Below are 24,491 nucleotides of genomic sequence, written 5' to 3'. Positions count from 1 at the left end.
GGGTTGCCATGGAAAGGTGAGGATACTGGGACTAAGAATGATGGGGTTGTAGATTTCCACATCCTGTTCTCCATAAACCGGGTTGATGAGGGGATGGTTCACTCCACTCTGAAACAGGACATAGCACACAGAGCATGTTCAAAGGCTCTGAAGAAAAACTAAAAGATGACTACAATAAAGCTGATCCAAATGAATTGTACAAATAATGGACAACGTCACAATAAAACTCACTTCATCCACAACAGATCTGAGTGTAGCGTCAATGAGTGTCTGTCCATCCTTTATCGCTCTGACATGATGGTACGATCCATTTGCAGAAGACTGGAGAATCTCAAAATACTCCACAGGGAAATCTGTGCCAATTCGGATGTTCTACATGAAAATGACAAATACATATTTACATCATGATTTGGTATTGCTATGGATAAAAACCTGTACAGAAAATGTTCAATGATGACCATTTGGCTCTCTCACTGCGGTATTGTATCACTTCCTGTTCCGGAGCACAGCGGTGTTTTGCTGTATCTGTTAGCTGTTTAATCTGCGCAGTTAGATTGATCTAGTTATCTAGATTACGATTTGTTTCACAGTGTAATCTTCACGTGCCTTAACTAAAGCACCTCCTTCTGCTGAATCACCTCTAATTATTTACACATTATTCACTTTGCGTGTTTTTAGGAATCCGCTAGCTTAGCGCAGCTACTAGCTCTTAGCCGGTTTAGCATGGCGGCTTCTCCTGTCTCTCCCGCACTTTTCTGCTCTGGCTGTGAAATGTTTAGTTATTCCTCGGCCTCCTTTAGCAGTAATGGTACTTGTAATAAGTCTAGCTTATTCGTAGCTTTGGAGGCCAGGCTGGGCGAATTGGAGACTTGGCTCCGCACCGTGGAAAATTCTACAGCTAGCCAGGCCCCTGTAGTCGGTGCGGACCAAGGTAGCTTAGCCGCCGTTAGTTCCCCCCTGGCAGATCCCGAGCAGCCGGGAAAGCAGGCCGACTGGGTGACTGTGAGGAGGAAGCGTAGTTCTAAACAGAAGCCCCGTGTACACGCCACCCGTTCACATTTCTAACCGTTTTTTCCCCACTCGGCGACACACCCACCGAGGAACAACTCTGGTTATTGGCGACTCTGTTTTGAGAAATGTGAAGTTAGCGACACCAGCAACCATAGTCAATTGTCTTCCGGGGTCAGAGCAGGCGACATTGAAGGAAATTTGAAACTGCTGGCTAAGGCTAAGCGTAAATTTGGTAAGATTGTAATTCACGTCGGCAGTAATGACACCCGGTTACGCCAATTGGAGGTCACTAAAATTAACATTGAATCGGTGTGTAACTTTGCAAAAACAATGTCGGACTCTGTAGTTTTCTCTGGGCCCCTCCCCAATCGGACCGGGAGTGACATGTTTAGCCGCATGTTCTCCTTGAATTGCTGGCTGTCTGAGTGGTGTCCAAAAAAATGAGGTGGGCTTCATAGATAATTGGCAAAGCCTCTGGGGAAAACCTGGTCTTGTTAGGAGAGACGGCATCCATCCCACTTTGGATGGAGCAGCTCTCATTTCTAGAAATCTGGCCAATTTTCTTAAATCCTCCAAACCGTGACCATCCAGGGTTGGGACCAGGAAGCAGAGTTGTAGTCTTACACACCTCTCTGCAGCTTCTCTCCCCCTGCCATCCCCTCATTACCCCATCCCTGTAGAGACGGTGCCTGCTCCCAGACCACCAACAACCAGCAAAAATCTATTTAAGCATAAAAATTCAAAAAGAAAAAAATAATATAGCACCTTCAACTGCACCACAGACTAAAACAGTTAAATGTGGTCTATTAAACATTAGGTCTCTCTCTTCTAAGTCCCTGTTGGTAAATGATATAATAATTGATCAACATATTGATTTATTCTGCCTTACAGAAACCTGGTTACAGCAGGATGAATATGTTAGTTTAAATGAGTCAACACCCCCGAGTCACACTAACTGTCAGAATGCTCGTAGCACGGGCCGGGGCGGAGGATTAGCAGCAATCTTCCATTCCAGCTTATTAATTAATCAAAAACCCAGACAGAGCTTTAATTCATTTGAAAGCTTGACTCTTAGTCTTGTCCATCCAAATTGGAAGTCCCAAAAACCAGTTTTATTTGTTATTATCTATCGTCCACCTGGTCGTTACTGTGAGTTTCTCTGTGAATTTTCAGACCTTTTGTCTGACTTAGTGCTTAGCTCAGATAAGATAATTATAGTGGGCGATTTTAACATCCACACAGATGCTGAGAATGACAGCCTCAACACTGCATTTAATCTATTATTAGACTCTATTGGCTTTGCTCAAAATGTAAATGAGTCCACCCACCACTTAATCATATCTTAGATCTTGTTCTGACTTATGGTATGGAAATAGAAGACTTAACAGTATTCCCTGAAAACTCCCTTCTGTCTGATCATTTCTTAATAACATTTACATTTACTCTGATGGACTACCCAGCAGTGGGGAATAAGTTTCATTACACTAGAAGTCTTTCAGAAAGTGCTGTAACTAGGTTTAATGATATGATTCCTTCTTTATGTTCTCTAATGCCATATACCAACACAGTGCAGAGTAGCTACCTAAACTCTGTAAGTGAGATAGAGTATCTCGTCAATAGTTTTACATCCTCATTGAAGACAACTTTGGATGCTGTAGCTCCTCTGAAAAAGAGAGCTTTAAATCAGAAGTGCCTGACTCCGTGGTATAACTCACAAACTCGTAGCTTAAAGCAGATAACCCGTAAGTTGGAGAGGAAATGGCGTCTCACTAATTTAGAAGATCTTCACTTAGCCTGGAAAAAGAGTCTGTTGCTCTATAAAAAAAGCCCTCCGTAAAGCTAGGACATCTTTCTACTCATCACTAATTGAAGAAAATAAGAACAACCCCAGGTTTCTTTTCAGCACTGTAGCCAGGCTGACAAAGAGTCAGAGCTATATTGAGCTGAGTATTCCATTAACTTTAACTAGTAATGACTTCATGACTTTCTTTGCTAACAAAATTTTAACTATTAGAGAAAAAATTACTCATAACCATCCCAAAGATGTATCGTTATCTTTGGCTGCTTTCAGTGATGCCGGTATTTGGTTAGACTCTTTCTCTCCGATTGTTCTGTCTGAGTTATTTTCATTAGTTACTTCATCCAAACCATCAACATGTTTATTAGACCCCATTCCTACCAGGCTGCTCAAGGAAGCCCTACCATTATTTTAATGCTTCGATCTTAAATATGATCAATCTATCTTTGTTAGTTGGCTATGTACCACAGGCTTTTAAGGTGGCAGTAATTAAACCATTACTTAAAAAGCCATCACTTGACCCAGCTATCTTAGCTAATTATAGGCCAATCTCCAACCTTCCTTTTCTCTCAAAAATTCTTGAAAGGGTAGTTGTTAAACAGCTAACTGATCATCTGCAGAGGAATGGTCTATTTGAAGAGTTTCAGTCAGGTTTTAGAATTCATCATAGTACAGAAACAGCATTAGTGAAGGTTACAAATGATCTTCTTATGGCCTCGGACAGTGGACTCATCTCTGTGCTTGTTCTGTTAGACCTCAGTGCTGCTTTGATACTGTTGACCATAAAATTTTATTACAGAGATTAGAGCATGCCATAGGTATTAAAGGCACTGCGCTGCGGTGGTTTGAATCATATTTGTCTAATAGATTACAATTTGTTCATGTAAATGGGGAATCTTCTTCACAGACTAAAGTTAATTATGGAGTTCCACAAGGTTCTGTGCTAGGACCAATTTTATTCACTTTATACATGCTTCCCTTAGGCAGTATTATTAGACGGTATTGTTTAAATTTTCATTGTTACGCAGAAGATACCCAGCTTTATCTATCCATGAAGCCAGAGGACACACACCAATTAGCTAAACTGCAGGATTGTCTTACAGACAAAGACATGGATGACCTCTCATTTCCTGCTTTTAAACTCAGATAAAACTGAAGTTATTGTACTTGGCCCCACAAATCTTAGAAACATGGTGTCTAATCAGATCCTTACTCTGGATGGCATTACCCTGACCTCTAGTAATACTGTGAGAAATCTTGGAGTCATTTTTGATCAATATATGTAATTCAAAGCGCATATTAAACAAATATGTAGGACTGCTTTTTTGCATTTACGCAATATCTCTAAAATTAGAAAGGTCTTGTCTCAGAGTGATGCTGAAAAACTAATTCATGCATTTATTTCCTCTAGGCTGGACTATTGTAATTCATTATTATCAGGTTGTCCTAAAAGTTCCCTAAAAAGCCTTCAGTTAATTCAAAATGCTGCAGCTAGAGTACTAACGGGGACTAGAAGGAGAGAGCATATCTCACCCATATTGGCCTCTCTTCATTGGCTTCCTGTTAATTCTAGAATAGAATTTAAAATTCTTCTTCTTACTTATAAGGTTTGAATAATCAGGTCCTTCAGCTTCAGGCTCCTCTCCTGTGGAACCAGCTCCCAATTCAGATCAGGGAGACAGACACCCTCTCTACTTTTAAGATTAGGCTTAAAACTTTCCTTTTTGCTAAAGCTTATAGTTAGGGCTGGATCAGGTGACCCTGAACCATCCCTTAGTTATGCTGCTATAGACGTAGACTGCTGGGGGGTTCCCACGATGCACTGTTTCTTTCTCTTTTGCTCTGTATGCACCACTCTGCATTTAATCATTAGTGATCGATCTCTGCTCCCCTCCACAGCATGTCTTTTTCCTGGTTCTCTCCCTCAGCCCCAACCAGTCCCAGCAGAGGACTGCCCCTCCCTGAGCCTGGTTCTGCTGGAGGTTTCTTCCTGTTAAAAGGGAGTTTTTCCTTCCCACTGTAGCCAAGTGCTTGCTCACAGGGGGTCGTTTTGACCGTTGGGGTTTTACATAATTATTGTATGGCCTTGCCTTGCAGTATAAGGCGCCTTGGGGCAACTGTTTGTTGTGATTTGGCGCTATATATAAAAAAAAAAAAATTGATTGATTGATTTGTTACAATCACAACTGAAAACGAGTATCTTTGAATTATGACAGCAGAAAGTTTAATTGTGCAAAACTAAACTACTCTTCTTTAAAGGGGTCAGTGTGTAAAAAGTTTATCCACAGTTACATGTAATTGGGTTTCATGTTAGCCACCTCTAAAGCCCCAATTCTGTGATGTATGCACAATTACATCTGCTCCAAGCAAAACTTTGGCATAAATGGCTCATTTCCAACTAATGTGACATGTTTTAAACTTCTTGCTTGTACTTACATCAGAGAGATACATTTTTGTTGCTGGATTTATCAAATACTTCAATGATGACATCATATACACTGTCCGTTGAAGAACCCAGCTGTTTCCTGGGTGAATTTTAAAACCTAAATGGCATTAAAGACAAACAAGTCATTAAAGCTTTTCTACTACAGATACTGATATTTATAGCAACATTTTAAGTGATATATTGTTGAAACTGACCAGGTAGCCGGGTTCAACCACATACAGAGTGCTGTTGGGGAGGCGAGAAACTCCTTCCATTCTAAGACCTACAAAGTTGCTACTAAGGAAAATTTAATAATGTTCATCGACTGTGGTCACTCAATAGTATGATGAGAAGCAACAGCAGTAAATTGGAAGCCACAAAGTTTGAACATGCATATATCCACATTTGTCTTCTTAAATACACATGAATGAGTCAATTTAGTGTCCTGCGTTACCAATACATGTTCCAGTAAAAGCAGACAAGAAGTTCCAATCTATGTGCGTGCGCATTTGCTATTCCAAGTTGCTCTGAAAATGTGAGTAAAAAGATAATTTTGCAGAAATACTTGTATGATACACAATTTTGTAACAGAAATTATCAGCAGCAAAACAGACCCTGACCTGTAATAGTCCTTGATTTAATTTCTGCCAAACAGCTGCAGTAGTGTCTTCTGTAAAATTAATATACACGACATACTTTCAAATGTTTGACACTGGTGACTGCCACACTAAATAGAAGAAACTGCATAACAATACCTTCAACACTGCAGTTAATCAGCAAATTATCAGCCAAAACAAATTACACAAAAATATGCACCACTCTATTTAAATGTGGAGAGCAGGGCTGGAGCATCTCGTACTACACTATATATATGTGAAACCAGTGGTGGGCACAGATAACCAAAAAATTAACTTCGATAACAGATAATCAGATAACTGAAAAGTTATCTTTGATAAAGATAAAACGATAAACCACCCAAAAATTTATCGGAAGTTACAGATAACTGATAACCGATAAATTCCAGCATTGTCTCTGGTACATTTGCAACTACTAATAAACTGAATTTGAGTTTTAACACCAAGATCACTTCTGGTAGCATCAAAAGCGACAACAGACCCAAACAATGAGCCCGCACTTCTGTCTTTGAACATCTTGTCCCCTGCTAGAAGCTCTTGTTTACTACACAGCTTCCAGCACAGCAGCAAGCTGAGAGCAGCCAAAGCCCAGCTCTCTATCCAATCACAACGCTCCGGTCAGGCGGAGGTCTTGGAAAATAAAGCACTGCTGACTTATGGTTTTGATTTTTAAATAACATTAATACCGATAGAATAACTCCATTAATGTCAATTTGGTCATTTGTACAAAGTTAAAATATAACATATCTTTTAATGTTGAATAATGCACTAATTCTGAGGTTTTGTAACAGACAGATTGCAAAGGATTCTGGGTAAAATGTGCCTCTGCCAAACACTGATTGGTTCAGTCATTCATTATGTAAACCAACACGTTAATGTGACGTGTGTTGGTGTTTACAGATAAATGTGCTTTTGTAAATATAAAAATTTTTTATTTGTAAAAACAGGCATTTTTACAGAGCCCTGGAAGTGTCATCACAAATGTTTTGCATTGGAGAGAATGTGCGCTCATTTTATGATATTGTGCCGTGCGCACGTTTTATGATGTGCGCACGTTTATTATATAATTGTGCACACGTTTTATTGTATTGTAAAACGTGCACTCAATTGTCTTGACACATAAATGTTGGCTTTATACTATCCGAGTTGTGGCCCTTTTTCAGATGATTTTTCATTCGTGCGAGAATTTTTTGGACCCAGTTTCAGGTCAATCGCACGTCCTGCATCGTGTAGTATACATGGAGTAACAAGCTGTGTTTAAAATCTCACGACCACCTCCTGATCGCCGGTCGTATGGTCGAATGAAAATCAAACCTGTTTGATATTACTCTGGTCAGCCGTTGAGAGGGTATCCTGCTGCTGAAGAGCTACAAGCGTCCAACTGCTCGCACTGTGCATGTGCAAACACCGCAGAGCTGTCTTGTAATGTTTTTTTTTGTTGTTTTGTTTTTAAACTTTGATGTCTCCCATCGAGAGTTTTTGTAAATTAAGTTTGAAAAAAAAAAAAAAGCTTACGTTTTGCTTCTGGAAACAAGTGTGGGAGAACATAAATCGGGCGCTCTGAACTTTTACACCGTGCGGTTCTGTGGTACAGTTTGAACTGAAAACGAGTACAGTGATTAAAAATATCATACAGTGTCTGCCCAACTTCAAGATGAATACTGCCATGAACACTACTGGCCAGTAGATGGCAGTAGAGACCGTGAAAACTTGCCAAAACAAAATTCCAGATAATCCATGTCTGCTACATTTAAGATGCGTGGAATTTAACACACGCAAACACAATAACAACATCTATATACCCAGAGAATATTCACGAGAGTTTTAGGCACTAGAGTTTAATGCTGTTGCCCGTGGAGCCTCAACAGAGTGTCTGAATGCATTTGTCCTGTCATGAACGTACTGAGATTACCCTATCCTACCCATAATGCACTGCTGGGCACAGCATGTGCTGACTAAAACCTTAAAAATTAGCGCATTACTTTAAAACTAAAACATATATCTGATATTTTCACTTTATAAAACTTCAGATGTGACAGTAATTTTAAATAACTTGTCCGAAATTAGTTTGGTAAAATTTGAACCATAAGTTAAAAATGTATGCCTCTGGATGACTTGGGTGATATTGCCAGCGTATCAGTATGGTATTAAAAGAAATGATTTTTTTTTTTTTTTTTTTGTGACTGGTTCTCCTTTGCCTGCAAAGGATACAGCAGTTTCTCATAGAAGCAGCTAACTTTTAACAGGTAGGTGCTCAATGATTTTAAATTTTAAAAATGTTTGTCGCTGTTCAGCTTTGTTTACTACGTTATCGTCTAAAAGTTATCAGACAAAAAATTTATCGGAAGATAATTAGTCCGATAATGGTTTGTAAAGTTATCTAAAAAGATAATCCTATAATGAAAACATTATCTTCGATAATTATTTGTTATCGTAACTGTGCCCACCACTGGTGAAACCAAACAATACGCAGTGTTAAGCTGCAGTTAGACATTCTGACCGTGTCATCCAGCCCTAAAGGCAATATGCTAAAATACTGTAAGAACTGCTACAGAGAATAATGTACAATACATAATCTGTCAGAAGGATACTCTTATGATCCAGCACAACATTGATATGTCCCTGCTGAATTGCTGTGACTGTGGAGCTGTGCTGATCCAGAGTAGCTACAGGAACCTCAGAGTCTCCATTAGGCCCAACCACACTGTTCTGAAGGTGCAGCTCATACTGATCGCAAGGCATAGAGAGTTCTGGACAAACACAAATGGAGGGGAGAAACACAAGTAAGACCCATAGGTGCCAGTGGTTGTTTCCAGATTCTTTAACGTAAGGTGGATGCCCCCCCACCCCCCTGGACAGGAAGCCAGCACATCGCAGGTTACTTTCCCAAGCAAAGGCAGCGGACTGAGTGGACTGGGACAAGGCAGGTGAACTGGCTTGTCCAAGAACACTAGCATGTAGCGCGACCAGGAATCGAACCAAAGTCTGCATAGTGGTAGTCCAACTTCTACCCCACTGAGCTATCTGCTTTGACGCTCAAGAGGGGTCATTTATATAAACTCAATAAATAATAATCCATACAACTGTAATTGAAAAATATATCTATAACTATATAAAAAGTAATAAAACTCTACAGAGCTGATCAAGCAACAGCAACTGAAAAGAGAGACACTTACCCATTTTAAGAAGCGGTGTAAAATGCTGTTAACTTCCAATTAGGTTTGTTTACTAACATGGAGCACAGACTTGAAAATGTGCCAAAACATATATACATTAATTGGGGAGAATGACTTTGAGCTTTTTAATTCACCGTGGGCAGAAAATATGAGGGAGGAAAAAATGCTTCTAACAGTGGTTTATTCTGTGAAGATTTTGGTACAAAATATAAAAAATGGACACCACCATCTCAAAAAGTGCTAGGGACTGTATATTATGCATGTAGGCATAATCTGAAAATGCAGTGGCTAAGGCTTTCAAGATGCTGAAGCTGCCATTGCATAATTATGAAGCCTGCCTGGGAAGTCACCGTGTCTGCCTCCTGGTGCTGACCACAAAAGTCTGATATTATTACTTTGTAGGGATCCACTAAAATGTGTTCACATGAGCTCAGAAGAACTGGCCTACTCCAGCTAACTACACAGTTTTATGATTCAGCACCTCCCAACCGTGTCCTCAGCTGCAGTCCAACAGACAGTCTTGTTTCTATGGCAAAGGGACTCTGTAATCGAGATTTCATGTTTGTCAACAGCTAAGTGCAGTCACAATTTTGTATTAGGTCATGTTGCATTGTTATGCCCCTAACTTTAGGGATTCAACAACACATATTTGGCTTTTTTTTTTTCTCTCAAAAGGAGTGATATCACAAGCCTATGAAGAGCATTTGAAAAATGTGATGCAATTATTTAAATTCAGTTTTAGACAGCAGAAGCTACAGTAAAAATAAAAATAATCAACTTTACTCTGTACTGACAAGAGTCAGACCTGTGATCTTGCCCTGTCTGATCTTCTGGACTTTGTATCGAATGGACGTTCCAATAAGCATGTAAACGTCGTGTGCAGGACTCAACAGGATGTTCTCTAAAATCAGTAGTTTCACCTCAGCTGAACCCACATCCTGCGGAAAACAAATCATCGTTACAGAGTGCCACCAACATACCTCAGCAAATCAGTTAAACAAGCATATGAGGAATTCCTCTAAATTAAGATTGCTTTGGGTCTTAATTATTTGACAGTTCTCTGTATTATTAATAAAAATAAGATTTGCACATGTGTGTGGATATAAAGATTTTATTTATTAAACAGAGAATGCCATTTTCGCCAGTTTATTCTGCTATTATGATATTTGCCATTCAAAAATGAGAACAAGAAAACCTTGGGATTGCATATGACTAAAAACACAGTGGACCTTTTAAATATCTGCAAATGTAAACAAGCTAGAAATATCTATGTTCTCTGTGACTTACTGCACCTTATACAATGGCTCCCGTATTCTGGCAGTCAGCTTAGCATTCCCGGTTTTCAGGCCAGATACCAAGATAATATCACCCTGTTTTCCAACACGTTCCATTTCAGATATATATCCAGGGGGAGTGTATGTGGATTCTGAAAATTTAAGTACCCTTGAGGAAAGAAACATATTAGTAAAGGCATTAGAAAATCAGCACTCTTACAACTAGCAGTCTATCATTTGTTTTATTACGTTAGAGCATCAGCGTGAACTAGCGGTAGTTTATTGTCCATTAGCTGAAGGGTGTGGAATTGAGGAACAGTTTCAAGCTTCTGCTCTCAGATGGAAATTCACTACATAAATGTGGCCCATTCACCATTTATTGGGGTTTGATTTGTGCATTAATGAGGTTATAAATCTAACTTTCAGTTATGTGGCTGGTTTTCACGTTGGCACAAGTTTAAAAAGAAATGGCACATTTTACATTAATGAGACAGTTAACAAATGTTTATATCTGTACCTGTGCTTACTCTGTGAGACACACCCACTGAGCCAGGCTGCATTCTATAAAACACTCCCACACCGTCTGTGGATGAATGACAGAGATGCCCCCTCTCCAAAAAGGAAGGTGATGTCATGAGCATAGAAATGGGTCTTTTCCTCTGGATCTAAACAAGGCTTTTAGTAGGATGCATCACCTTTATGTCTACTCTGCATTTTAGACTCAAAACATTAATGTTTATAGTAGTGATGTCACGAACCGCAGTTGCTCAGTGAGGCGTGTCGACTGCCCCCACAGTTCAGCACGCATATGAACCACAGATTAAATGCAATGTTTAAATAGCAGTGTTGAATACAGATTTATAGCCACGGTAAGTGTTTTTAAACCAATTATTGCATAAATCTTGATGGAGAGTTACAAGGAAATCAAAGCTCACATGAGCCGGGCAAAAGCAGGAGTGTATTCATGTGAACACTGACGGCCTCGAAAGGCTGCATTCAGCTCGGCTTGAAGCAGCCTAGTGCGGACCTGATGAGTGTCAAAATTCATAATGAATAGCTCTGTCACCTGCAAGGACAGATACTCTTTTTTTTTTTTTTTTTTCGGAACACAAAAGTAAGAGCAAACTGCATTTAAAAAACGGGCTTTGTTTTTAAAAGAGTTTGTGAAGTCTGGCTGACGATGTCCTTCAAACTAAACCCCTTTATTCTACAGCACAAATGTTTGCTTCTTTTCCCATTAAAAGGTCTCATTTATTTAACTCCTCAGACAAAAATCTCTCATTGTCCTGGTCTATAGAAATGCATAGAGATCATCACTGTATTTTCAGTGATGTCATCACAGTTACTGTTGTGAGAGGTCAGCAACTCTCTGATGAGTGGGTGTTCATCATGACACTGAAAGCGCACCATCTCTGCTGTGATTTCAGCATTTCAGTATTTAATTTTTTTGAAGAGATCGCTCTCAAAAATCCAGCTTCTGTGAGCAACCTTACAGCTGTCAATGGCAGCTGACTTGATTATGTTTTTGTCACAATATCAGCCGATGTGCAGAGATTTGAGGCTGGAGTTTGATTGTTCAGCAGAATGATTTAGTTTCCATCATATTTAATCTACTTGAAATGTGTCATTTGCTTTTAAACTTAAAACAGTAAAAATATCAGATGACAAAGTCTTGGATATTAATTCATGTCTGCCATTGTTCCATGGGGCACATACCACAAATATTCCATTAAAGGCTATTTTTTGGCATTTTAAGAACTGGTTTTACATCATTCAACTGAGAATTGTGATTCACTGAAAATTAATTTTAAGACAACTCATACTGAGTTCAATATCAAACAATGAGAAGACTACCGTAATGAATCCAAGAATCCGATCATATCTGCATCTTTCACCAAAGTCCAGTCAAACACCAGACCTGCAAGGGTGCTGAATGTGTTTCCTGAAAAAAAAAAAGACAATCATAAGACTAGTAATTACATTAATATATGTGCATGCAAGACATGACATAAGCAGAATATATGAGTTAATATTTAAAAATCCAAAACCGAAAGGATTAAGCCATTAAGCTGAAGTGTACCAGGTTGAGCACAATTACTTTACTGCTCTTGGTAGCTGAATTAGTTAAAAGAAAGCCAAATGCATTCCATTATACGATACATTTTGCAATCTATTTCACTTGAGTTCACCTATTAGTCAATGCAAAAAAAAAAAAAAAAAAAAACCCCACAACATTAGACCCAGCAGCCATCATCAGAAGGAACATCAGGTTGTAGCTAAGGCTCATTAATCAAAAGTATTTCCACCCTAAATACAACCAATGGAACGGAACAAACAGGAGCGTCTTGGAATAGTCTGAGCAGAAAGAAACCGCTGGCTAAAGCTGCCTCAATCATGAGAATTCTTTAGATCAACAATAATATAATTCAAATCCAAAGGAAAATAGAATCATATTATTAGAACTCTTTGGTAACATAAACTCAATTTACAAAAGGGCTTTTTTTTTTTTATTAACACTAGCAGTCTGACATGAAAAACAACTTATTCTGTCACAAATGAGTACATGGTACCTTCTGAGTCCAGTGCATGAATTCTGAGTGCCAGTGGCGAGTCTTCAAGATGTAGCTCTCTGGTGGTGGACACTATCTGGATCTTACTAATTATGTCAACGATGGCATCGCACCGCAGTACCTGTCCTGTAACTGCAAATAAAGGAGACGGGAGAGAATCATGTGTAAGGTACAAATTGTACTGTAGCTCTTAAATTCAGCTTGTACAATGAGGTCGTAAGGAACATGCGTGTGCCCCCACCCGCAACCACCACAGACTATATAGCCTTTAAAGTGCCCCTTCCACGCTATGACGTTTTTACATATTCTTGAAGAATAAAAAAAAGCTTTTTCCACATGTTGTCTTTTTTTTTCAAACCATAAAATTACACTGAACAAGGATTTAGATGTTTCGTTACCCATTTGAGAATTTGAATTTTCCACCTCCGAGTTGACCTACTTTTTCGCTGCGACGGATGTGACGTCATTCGAGTACGTGTCGCAACGCGGCTCTGTTTACCAATACGGCAGACACGGACAGCGAAGGCATAGTGCGCGATTATAGCTAAGATTTAAGTGACATTTGATTGTTTTTGAAGAAGATGAGGAAGTTTCTGATGAAGAGATTAATGGTGTAAATAATGAGCGTCTCCAAACCGTGTATGTTCCAGCCGAACACGACAGAAAGAGGATGAAGCTGCAACTGTCAGCTGACAGCAGCAGCTTTGAGGAGGACGTCACAATGGTTTGTTCACTCACCACTTTCTTATAAATGATCATTTATTCCTGGCACGGTGTGTTTGTGTATGAAAAAAAATTATTTGAGCAGCACAGCGTACTTAAATTCAGGAGTTTGTTCTAAAATCATTCTGTATATATTTAATCATTTATAAGTCGGTTTCTTGTGATTGCTAATTCTTCACTTTTTATTCAAAGCAAATGATTGCAAATCTTTATCTGAAAAGCTGTAGACCCAAATGGGATGGGGGAAAAGATTTCTAAATAAAAGAAAATTTTACTTCTATATCTGTCAAATTTTATCAGGCGTAATATTGTAGAAAATGTTTATGCTAAATGGAGACTTACCTGTCTAAAATACACATACAGAACATCTGTAATCATAAATTGTATCACATCTAATCTACTTTGAATGAACATAAGTCTGAACAAAAAACAGGCTGTTCAGTTTACATGTATATGTATATTTGGAAAACACAAAAATGTCAATGTTGTGTTTTTTTCCAGGTGCTCATGTGAACACAGTCAGCCGATGCCACTCGTGATCGAGTCTCGCTGTTGCATGGAAATTTCTGCAGTCTTGGCAGAGATGCAACGTGGTGGTGAAAATCCTCAATGTGTCACACAGCTGGCTAGTTTCTCGATTGTGTGTTTAGATGCAGATGTCCTCAGAGTGGCACACTATGTCTACATGATGCTCCACAGTACGAGTAAGCACATGAAATAGTTAGAAAGATTCATTTACATGGTTCATAGAAAAAAGTAAAAAATATTCAAATATAAAAAGAATGAACTGTTGTTTTGAACATCAATCCATGCTATTTTTTTGTTGCAGAAAGTATCATCATATCGGCAATTTGTAAGGTTGTGCTGGGGACACTTGAGAAGACACAGAAGGTTGCCACTACCAGCTTGTGTTGTATTCAAAATAAGGAGTACTTTTCCATCACCATCAGCCGACTACACTGGCTTCCAGTTACCTCCTCTGGAGTGAGGCGTTGGGCTCATCGGTGGTACCTGGTCCGCTTGGCAGCATCAGCCTCAGCTTTGTCCGTTCATGTTGGCTGCTCAGTGGAGGAGGATCATTGGTGGAGATTTCTGGTGGGTTTGGTGTCTTGCAGATCTGGCCTACTGCAGCGGCTAGCATTGGGCTGAGTCGGGCCTACAGCGGCAGCTAGCACCGGGTTGAGGCGGGCCTCAAATCACAGGCCAGGATCTAACAACAACCTGCTACATCATGGGACCAAAGAAAAATATGGCCACACTTGAAGAAGAATTAGATGAAATCAAGAAATCACTAAACTTCATGTCAGATGAGCTGGGTAAAGTGGCTAAACAGCAAATGTTGCTTGATTTGATGGGTGAAATCAAGCAGCTGAGGAACATAATAAAGGAAAAGGACAATCAATGAACTGGAAAGAAGGATTGAAGATTTGGAGCAATACACAATAATGGATGATGTAATTATAAATGGTTTAGACACTACTCATTGGAGTTATGCCAGTATTACAGCTGGTAAGTGCAAGGACGGGGAGGACGCACCATCAGAGGAGCTGCAAACACTGGAATGGCAAGTAATGCAATTTCTTGAAAGAAAAGAGATAAGAATTCATCCAAACAGTGTTGCAGCATGCCATACACTTCCTCGCAGAACAGCAAGACAAAACCAGCAATTGTGGTTCGTTTTGTGAATCGAAAGCATAAAACTGACCTGTTGAGACAAGCAAAATATCTGAAAGGAACTGGTGTGTACATAAATGAACATCTAACAAAAAAGAATGCTGAAATTGCCAGACAGGCAAGGTTCCTGAGAAAACGGAACAAAATTCAAGCAACGTGGACAAGAAACTGCAAAGTAATGATCCGACTGAAGGGAACACCAGAGGAAGCAAAGGTGACTGTGATAAGAGAACTAAAAGAACTTGATCAATATAAATGAGAACATGCTCAGTATTCAGGGAGTATCATTGACAAGAATTCTGTGAATGACGGAGTGTGATATTTACACTAAAACATGGTCACATATGATAGTATAGTAGAGGATTTAGATGACAAGATATACAACATAGATAGGGATACAGATCACAATTTATCAATCCTTGAAAGTAACTGTGATTATTATAATAATTTCTTTCCCACTGTAGCCAAGTGCTTGCTCACAGGGGGTCGTTTTGACCGTTGGGGTTTTACATAATTATTGTATGGCCTTGCCTTACAATATAAAGCGCCTTGGGGCAACTGTTTGTTGTGATTTGGCGCTATATAAAAAAATTGAGTGATTGATTGATTGATAATGAGGAGCAGTTTATGAATAAGATAATGATGAAGGGTAACCTATCCATTATTCACTTTAATAGCAGAAGTTTAAATTGTAATTTATCTAAAATAGAAGATTAATTTTACTATAATTGCTGTGTCTGAAACCTGGATAAAGAATGATGAGTTAGATGAACTTCAGATCGAAGGATATCATTTATATAATGTAAATAGAAAAAAATAAAAGAGATGGGGGGGGTAGCTTTGTATATCAACTCATCCGTGAGGTGCAAAGTCGTTAGCAATATGACATCAGTGGTTGATAATATAATGGAAATTATAACTGTGGAAATAGTAAACGAGAAAGCAAAATGACATCAGTGGTTGATAATATAATGGAAATTATAACTGTGGAAATAGCAAACGAGAAATCAAAAAATGTACTTGTGAGCTGTGTCTACAGAGCACCAGGAACTAAGGTAGAGTCATTCATTGACATTATAACAGAACTGTTTAACCAAATCCAAGCCAAAGAAGTGTTTTTGTGTGGTGATTTCAACATCGATATGGATAGTGGACTTCACTCTTTTGATATTTTTACTGATACAATGTTTAGTTTGGGTCTAGTTCCAGTGATATCAAAACCAACAAGAATCACATCTCAGAGTGAGACTATAATTAACAATATATTTACTAACATAATCGTTGGAAAAGTAGTGAGCGGAATCTTAATAACGGATGTGAGTGATCACTTACCTGTGTTTGCTATATATGAAAAAAACTGCTATAATATTAAGGAAACCAACAATGAAATTAAAGTCAGAGACGGATCCGAAAAAGCATTACAGGAACTAAAGGAAGACCTTAAAAACCAGAATTGGGATGGAATATTTGTAAATGATGTCAATGAAGCATATGATGCATTTATGAAAATTTTCACAATGTTGTATCTTAAAAACTGCAAACTGATGAATTTTGCCAGGAGGGATGCTGTTGACAAACCATGGATGACTAAAGGGTTAAGAAATGCCTGCAAAAAGAAAAACAATTTATATAAATGTTACTTAAAATCAAGGTCACGAGATGATGAGATTAGATATAAGAGATATAAAAATAAACTAGTAGAGATAATAAAAAAAGCACAAAAAGGAATATTATGGTAAATTACTTGATAAAAATAGGAAAAACATAAGAGCTACATGGAGAGTAATTAATAATGTAATAAAAAAAAAAATCACAAAGAGAAACCAGTGATTCCAAATTATTTTGTGAAAGAAAATGTATGCATACAAGATAAGACAAAAATAGTGAATAGTTTTAATGATTTTTTTGTAAGGGTGGGCCCAAATGTAGCGGCTAATATTCCAATAACAAAGGATGATACTGCAGTTGGAAGTCTAATCATGGACAATGTGAACAGCATCTTTCTTGGCAAGGTTGAAAAGGAAGAGATACTGAACGTCGTGGGTGGTTGTGCAAGCAAGAGATCAACAGATTGTCATGATCAAGACATCTTTCTAATTAAGAACATTATTGAATCAGTCATTGTACCATTTACTTATATTTGTAATCTGTCATTTTCAACGGGAACCTGATAGCATGAAAACAGCTAAGGTAATTCCACTATATAAAAGTGGGGATAAACATGTTTTTTCTAATTACAGACCAGTTTCCTTGCTTCCACAATTTTCCAAGATATTAGAGAAATTATTTGTAAACCGATTGGATAAGTTCCTTGATAAATATAACATTCTAAGTAAGTGTCAGTATGGTTTTCGAACTAGTCACTCTACAGCCATGGCAATTATGGAACTAACTGAAGAAATATGCACTGCAATAGACAAGGATTTTTTGTGAGCATTTTTGTGGACTTCAAAAAAGCTTTTGATACCGTTGACCATACTTTACTTCTTCAAAAATTAAATAAATATGGAATCAGAGGGGTTGCTCACAAATGGGTATCAAGCTATCTAGTCAACAGAAAACAGTTTGTACAGGTAAACGATTTAAGATCTGGATTATTAAGTGTTACCTGTGGGGTACCTCAGGGGTCGGTCCAACCAAAGGTTTTTACACTGTATGTCAATGATATTGTTAATGTATCTAAGATGTTACATTATATTCTGTTCGCTGATGATACCACATTTTTTTGTGTTGAGAGTAGTCAAAAAAGAATTCATGGGAATAAAAACTTGGCTTGACATTAATAAATTATCACTTAACTTTGACAAAACTAATTTTATGATATTTAGTAATAGAGATAAAAGTATGAATACCCCAATTATTATAGATGGTGTAGAAATTAAAAGAGTGACAAACAAAATTTCTGGGTGTCATGATTGATGAGAACCTGAGTTGGAAATCACATATTAACTATAGAAAGAATAAATTATTAAAAATGATTGCTATACTACACAAAGTAAAAGAGATGTTAGATGAGAAAGGACTATATACTGTTCTATGATTGTTCCACATCTGTCCTACTGTATTGAAATATGGGGAAATGCCTGCAAAACATTTACACATTCACTTTTCATTTTACAGAAAAGAGCAATAAGGTTAATTAGTCGGAGGCATTATAGAGAACACACAAGTCCAATATTCCTGCAGTTACATTTGTTGAAATTTCATGATCTGGTTGATTACACTATTCTCCAGACAATGTTTAAGGCTCACAAAAAAATACTACCAACTAACATCCAGAACAAATTCGAAAAAAGAGAAAGCCAGTACAACTTAAAAGGATCAGAGATACGTATTTAACAAACCAAGATTCAGAACTAAATTGAAGGAACGTTGCATTTCTATCAAGGGAGTCAGTTTATAGAATGAATGAAAATGAATGAATGAATGAAAATGAATGAATGAATGAATGAATGAATGAAAACTGTTTATTTCGAACATTTGATACAACAACAATTACAAGATAGATCAGTAAAGACAACAACAAAAAAGTTCCTACTGTGTACCCAACATGTCCGAAAAGGGGTAGGGTGAAGCATCAGCTTATTTATCCCTACCCCTTCTTCCCCACAACCAGTAATACCCTTTGCCACATATACACATAAATTCCTACACACCTAAACCGATATCAATATATATATATACATATATATACACACACATACATATACACATCAACATACACATATATACACATATACATATATACACATATATATACACAAACATAAATATACACCTACACATACCTACTTACATACAAAATACTATATATTTACAAGCCGAAGCAAACAACAAAAACACCCTAACCCTCATTACCCTTCCTCCTCCCTATACCCAGAAAAAACCATATTTTTGTACCGCTGTTTGAACTGGTTCATGCTTGGACATTGCTTGAGCCCCACTCCCAATCTGTTCCACATCCTCACCCCACAGACAGAAATACAGAAACCTTTTAATGTTGTTCGTGCCCACTGATGCTTTAAATTAAATTTCCCCCTCAGACTGTAATCCCCTGATCTGTTAAAAAACATATTTTTAATATTTGCTGGAAGTAAATTGTTTATTGCTTTATACACAATTTGTACTGTTTGAAAATGAACCAAGTCTGTGAATTTTAAGAATTTGGATTGTAAAAATAGTGGATTTGTATGATCTCTATAGCCAGTATTATGAATAATTCTTATAGCTCTTTTCTGCATTACTGACAGTGATTGTGTTGTACCTTTATAAGTATTACCCCATACCTCTGCACAGTACTGTAAATATGGTAAAACCAGTGAGCAGTAAAGAATGCGGAGTGAGTTGTGGTCCAGAATATGTTTCGCTTTGTTTAGAACTGAAATGCTTCTTGACAGTTTACTTTGTATATGTTTATATGAGTCTTCCAGTTTATCTTATCATCTATTATCACCCCCAGAAACTTATTTTCATGTACCCTTTCAATATCTACCCCCTCGACTTGTAACTGAACCTGTATATCTGTATTACAATAGCCAAATAACATGTATTTTGTTTTACTTAAGTTTAATGATAATTTATTTCTGTCAAACCATATTTTCAATTTTCCCATTTCCATACTGATCCTCCTCAGTAACTCCTGCAAATCCCCCCCTGAACAAAAAATGCTTGTGTCATCTGCAAATAATACTAATTTTAATATTTTGGAAACATTGACAATATCATTTATATAAATTAGAAACAGTTTTGGACCCAATACTGACCCCTGTGGGACGCCACAAGCATTGTCCAAGCATGATGATGTATATTCCCCCAACTTCACAAACTGTTTTCTGTTACTTAAGTAGCTTCTCACCCAGTGCAACACCAACCCCCTAATCCCATACTGTTCAAGTTTATTGATTAATATGTCATGATTAATTGTATCAAAAGCCTTTTTAAGATCTATAAATATTCCAACTATAATAATCTGAACAAGGAAAATTAAAGAAGCTAAATCAAGCAATATATTTAAAAAGGCAGTTAAAATTAATATGATTCAGAAATACGACCTGATGTTGTAATAATGAAACCGCATGTATATTTTTATTGTTTTTCTTTTCCTTTTGTAGATATTCTGATTGTAATGTTAATAATGTGATTATTATTTAATTTGGTTAAGTTAATCTTCTGTAAAAAGGGGTAGATAATATAAGTTCGCTTCTTTCTACCCCCTTTCATTCAGGTGTATTGTTACGTTTGTTATGTTTTCTTTTGGAATGATTTTTGGTTGTGTGGTTGGAACTGAATGAAATAAAATGAATGAAATGAAATTTGAAGAACCTCTTTTGCTGTGTCGCTCACATAGACTGAATAAAATGTTTTTTAACAAATTGTAAAACATTTCTCATTTGAATGAAACAATGTGAAACTTATGTGAAATTGTATTTTTATTCATTTTATCATGCTATATAAAAATATACAAATAATCTGTTTTGGTTTTTTTTTTTTCATTTTCCATATATCACATGGTGGATATGTGGCTAACTTTCTCACTGTGAATCCTCCTCTTTTCCACTAAGGAAAGTATATTCTGAACCTTGGTCTCTCTTGCTTTGTCTGCTTTTGTTGTCTCCCTGCATTTTCATTAAAATGAAGGGTTGCCACCAAAGTCCTAAAACAGAAGTTAAAACAACATTAATAAAAACATTGCTTATATACATTAAAAAATGCTCGATCAAGAGTGGCATCGGCTGACTGTGTTCACATGAGCACCCGAAAAAAAAAAACAGAACATTGACATTTTTGTGTTTTCCAAATATACATATGCATGTAAAATGAACAGCCTGTTTTTTGTTCAGACTTCTGTTCATTCAAAGTAGATTAGATGTGATCACAAGAAACTGACTTATAAATGATTAAATACAGAATGTACAGAAACTTTATTTTCAGTGATTTTAGAACAAACTCCTGAGTTTAAGCATGCTGTGCTGCTGAAATAATTTTTTTTCATACACAAACACACCGTGCCAGGAATAAATGATCATTTATAAGAAAGTGGTGAGTGAACAAACCATTCTGTGTCGTCCACTTCAGCTTCATCCTCTTTCTGTCGCATTCGGCTGGAACATACACGGTCTGGAGCCGCTCATTATTTACACCATTCATCTCTTCATCAGAAACTTCCTCATCTTATTCAAAAACAATCGATATGTCACTTAAATCTTCGCTATAAAAGCGCACTATGCCTTCGCTGTCCGTGTCTGCCGTGTTGGTAAACAGAGCGGTGCTGCGACACGTACTCGAATGACGTCAAATCCGTCGCAGCGAAAAAGTAGGTCAACTCGGAGGCGGTAAATTCAAATTCTCAGATGGGTAACGAAACGTCTAAATCCTTGTTCTGTGTAATTTTATGGTAAAAACCAAAGACAACATGTGGAAAAAGCTTTTTTTATTCTTCAAGAATATGTATAAACGTCATAGCGTGGCAGGGACACTTTAAATATAAAGTTCATAATTTGATAAGGAAGCACATTTGCAAACTGTCCAGCAGATGGCAATGTTCACAATGTCTTCCTTTTGATAGGACTTGGGGATCAATGTTTTGAAATGGGTTTCAAACTATTTCAACTGTGCTTTGAGTTTGTGTTCACTAATTTGCAGTACTCACAAAAAATTGTTAGCATAATCCACAGCCACACAGTTCTACCCATCCTTTAATTTACCTTCCTATTCTATTTTATATTTCTTTTGAATTTGCCCACTTAGTAGGCACCATGTTTCTCCCTGCAGTTGCTAACTTAAATATGTTACCTGAAGCTGGCATTAACGTGTGCATTGGTGGGTAGAGTGCACCAATGACCATATGAAGTACACTGTGTACAGCAGGTGGCAGCCAAACCACAACTAAATTCATTCAACCACCACAGCTATTAAAATTTTAACCATCCAGGAGGTGAAAGACATCAATGAAATATTTCATAAGCAAAATAAAGTTGTTTTGTGAAACTGGTTTGGTGAACAAAATTCATTCATTGTCTATACCCGCTTACTTCAATCAAGGGTAACGGGAGGGGCTGGATCATACTCCAGTAGTCACTGGGCACACACAAGACAGGATGCCAGTCTATCTTAGAGCCACATATAGAAACACAAACTGATTCACACGCATACATACGTTCAATTTAAAGTTTCCAAGTCACCAAACCTGCAGGTCTTTGGGAGTGGGAGGGAACCCATACAAAGATGGGGAGGACATGCTAACGCCACACAGAAAGTACCATGTGGTAAGCAATCCCACAATCTTCTTGCTATGATGCAACAGTTCTAACCACTAACCCACAGCACGCCACACCAACATCAGTGTGCACCACCAATCAAATATGTTCAATCTCATTTGCTCTTTTAATTTGGTGAATTACAAGAGAATAGCATTTATTGTATGACTGATCTGGCATTGATCAGGTCGCCAATTATGGTCCATTTGTTGGGACTCTGCTCTTCACCATTTTGCATGCCTTACAAGACACAATCATTGAAACCAATTGACTCTACATGTATGCACTTCTTTACCTGGAACATTTGTGTTTTTACCAGAGGTGTCAAGTAACGAAGTACATATACTTCGTTACTGTACTTAAGTACACTTTTTAGGTATCTATACTTTACTCCATTACTTATTTTTCGGCCTACTTCTGACTTCTACTCATTACATTTTCACATAAGTATATCTGTACTTTCTATTCCTTACATTTTTAAAACAAACGGCCTCGTTACTCTTGGCTTCAGTTTGTTTATATATATATTTCACGTCATGTGCGCCTAGGGTTGCCAACCGTCCCTTGAAAAACGGAATCGTCCCTTATTTGGAAATAAAAGTGTGCGTTCCGTATTGACCTGAAACGGGACGCAGTTTGTCCCGTATTTCTGTGAGAATCAATCAATCAATCAATTTTTTTATATAGCGCCAAATCACAACAAACAGTTGCCCCAAGGCGCTTTATATTGTAAGGCAAGGCCATACAATAATTATGTAAAACCCCAACGGTCAAAACGACCCCCTGTGAGCAAGCACTTGGCTACAGTGGGAAGGAAAAACTCCCTTTTAACAGGAAGAAACCTCCAGCAGAACCAGGCTCAGGGAGGGGCAGTCTTCTGCTGGGACTGGTTGGGGCTGAGGGAGAGAACCAGGAAAAAGACATGCTGTGGAGGGGAGCAGAGATCGATCACTAATGATTAAATGCAGAGTGGTGCATACAGAGCAAAAAGAGAAAGAAACAGTGCATCATGGGAACCCCCCAGCAGTCTACGTCTATAGCAGCATAACTAAGGGATGGTTCAGGGTCACCTGATCCAGCCCTAACTATAAGCTTTAGCAAAAAGGAAAGTTTTAAGCCTAATCTTAAAAGTAGAGAGGGTGTCTGTCTCCCTGATCTGAATTGGGAGCTGGTTCCACAGGAGAGGAGCCTGAAAGCTGAAGGCTCTGCCTCCCATTCTATTCCCATTCTCCCATTCTCCCATTCCATCAAAAAGTCTGTAAAATGTCAATGGAATTGACTGGCGCTTTATATGGAAACTTACGGTAAATTTGATCCCAGCCTCTCTCCTGCTTTTCACCAATGAGCTGACAGACACGAGTTGACAATACAGAATCACTCTTATCTCATTGGTCGAAGGACATCTGCTCGCAAGAAGATACCGACGTCATGAGCCGACGACGGTCGCTGGACGACAATAACAAAGCGCAGCATGGCTGATATTGATACAGACACCGACACTGGCACTGCAGATATGCCTACGGACAGTAATGTCTGTAACGTCGTTACTCCTCCTAAAAAAAAAAAAAAAAAAAAAAAGAATGCAAAAATACAGGGGCGAATGAGAAAAGGAAAATGTCTGGGTGGAAAAGGTGCACGACAACAGCTAAGTATTGTAAGTATTGTTTACTTTTCAGACTTTATTTTTTGCACTTTTTATTACACTAAATATGTAAAAATCAAATCAATCAATTTTATTTATATAGCGCCAAATCACAACAAACAGTTGCCCCAAGGCGCTTTATATTGTAAGGCAAGGCCATACAATAATTACGTAAAAACTTACACAACTATGTTATGACTGGACAACGATGAAATCAATTTTAGCTCCAAGATCCATAAGAATTCAGAATCTGAACACAAAGACCTAACCACCACATCTGATCACCATAAGGACATTTTATGAGGTT

At 37.9% G+C, this 24,491-nt stretch overlaps 1 protein-coding gene across 1 annotated transcript in view; it reads right to left on the bottom strand.

Annotated features, from left to right (window-relative positions):
* The window catches only part of nup210 (nucleoporin 210), a 178,097-nt gene that overhangs the window by 142,329 nt on the left and 11,277 nt on the right, over positions 1-24,491 (bottom strand). Inside the window, 5 exon segments of the mRNA XM_034172768.1 lie at positions 8,461-8,619; positions 9,851-9,983; positions 10,338-10,488; positions 12,174-12,261; positions 12,890-13,021. Of these exon segments, the coding sequence (XP_034028659.1) occupies positions 8,461-8,619; positions 9,851-9,983; positions 10,338-10,488; positions 12,174-12,261; positions 12,890-13,021 (663 nt within the window).

Source organism: Thalassophryne amazonica, chromosome 6 (assembly GCF_902500255.1).
Source record: "Thalassophryne amazonica chromosome 6, fThaAma1.1, whole genome shotgun sequence".
In the NCBI taxonomy this organism is placed as follows: domain Eukaryota; kingdom Metazoa; phylum Chordata; class Actinopteri; order Batrachoidiformes; family Batrachoididae; genus Thalassophryne; species Thalassophryne amazonica.
Note: the sequence above shows the minus strand (reverse complement) of the source record. Positions and strands in the feature narration are given on the sequence as shown.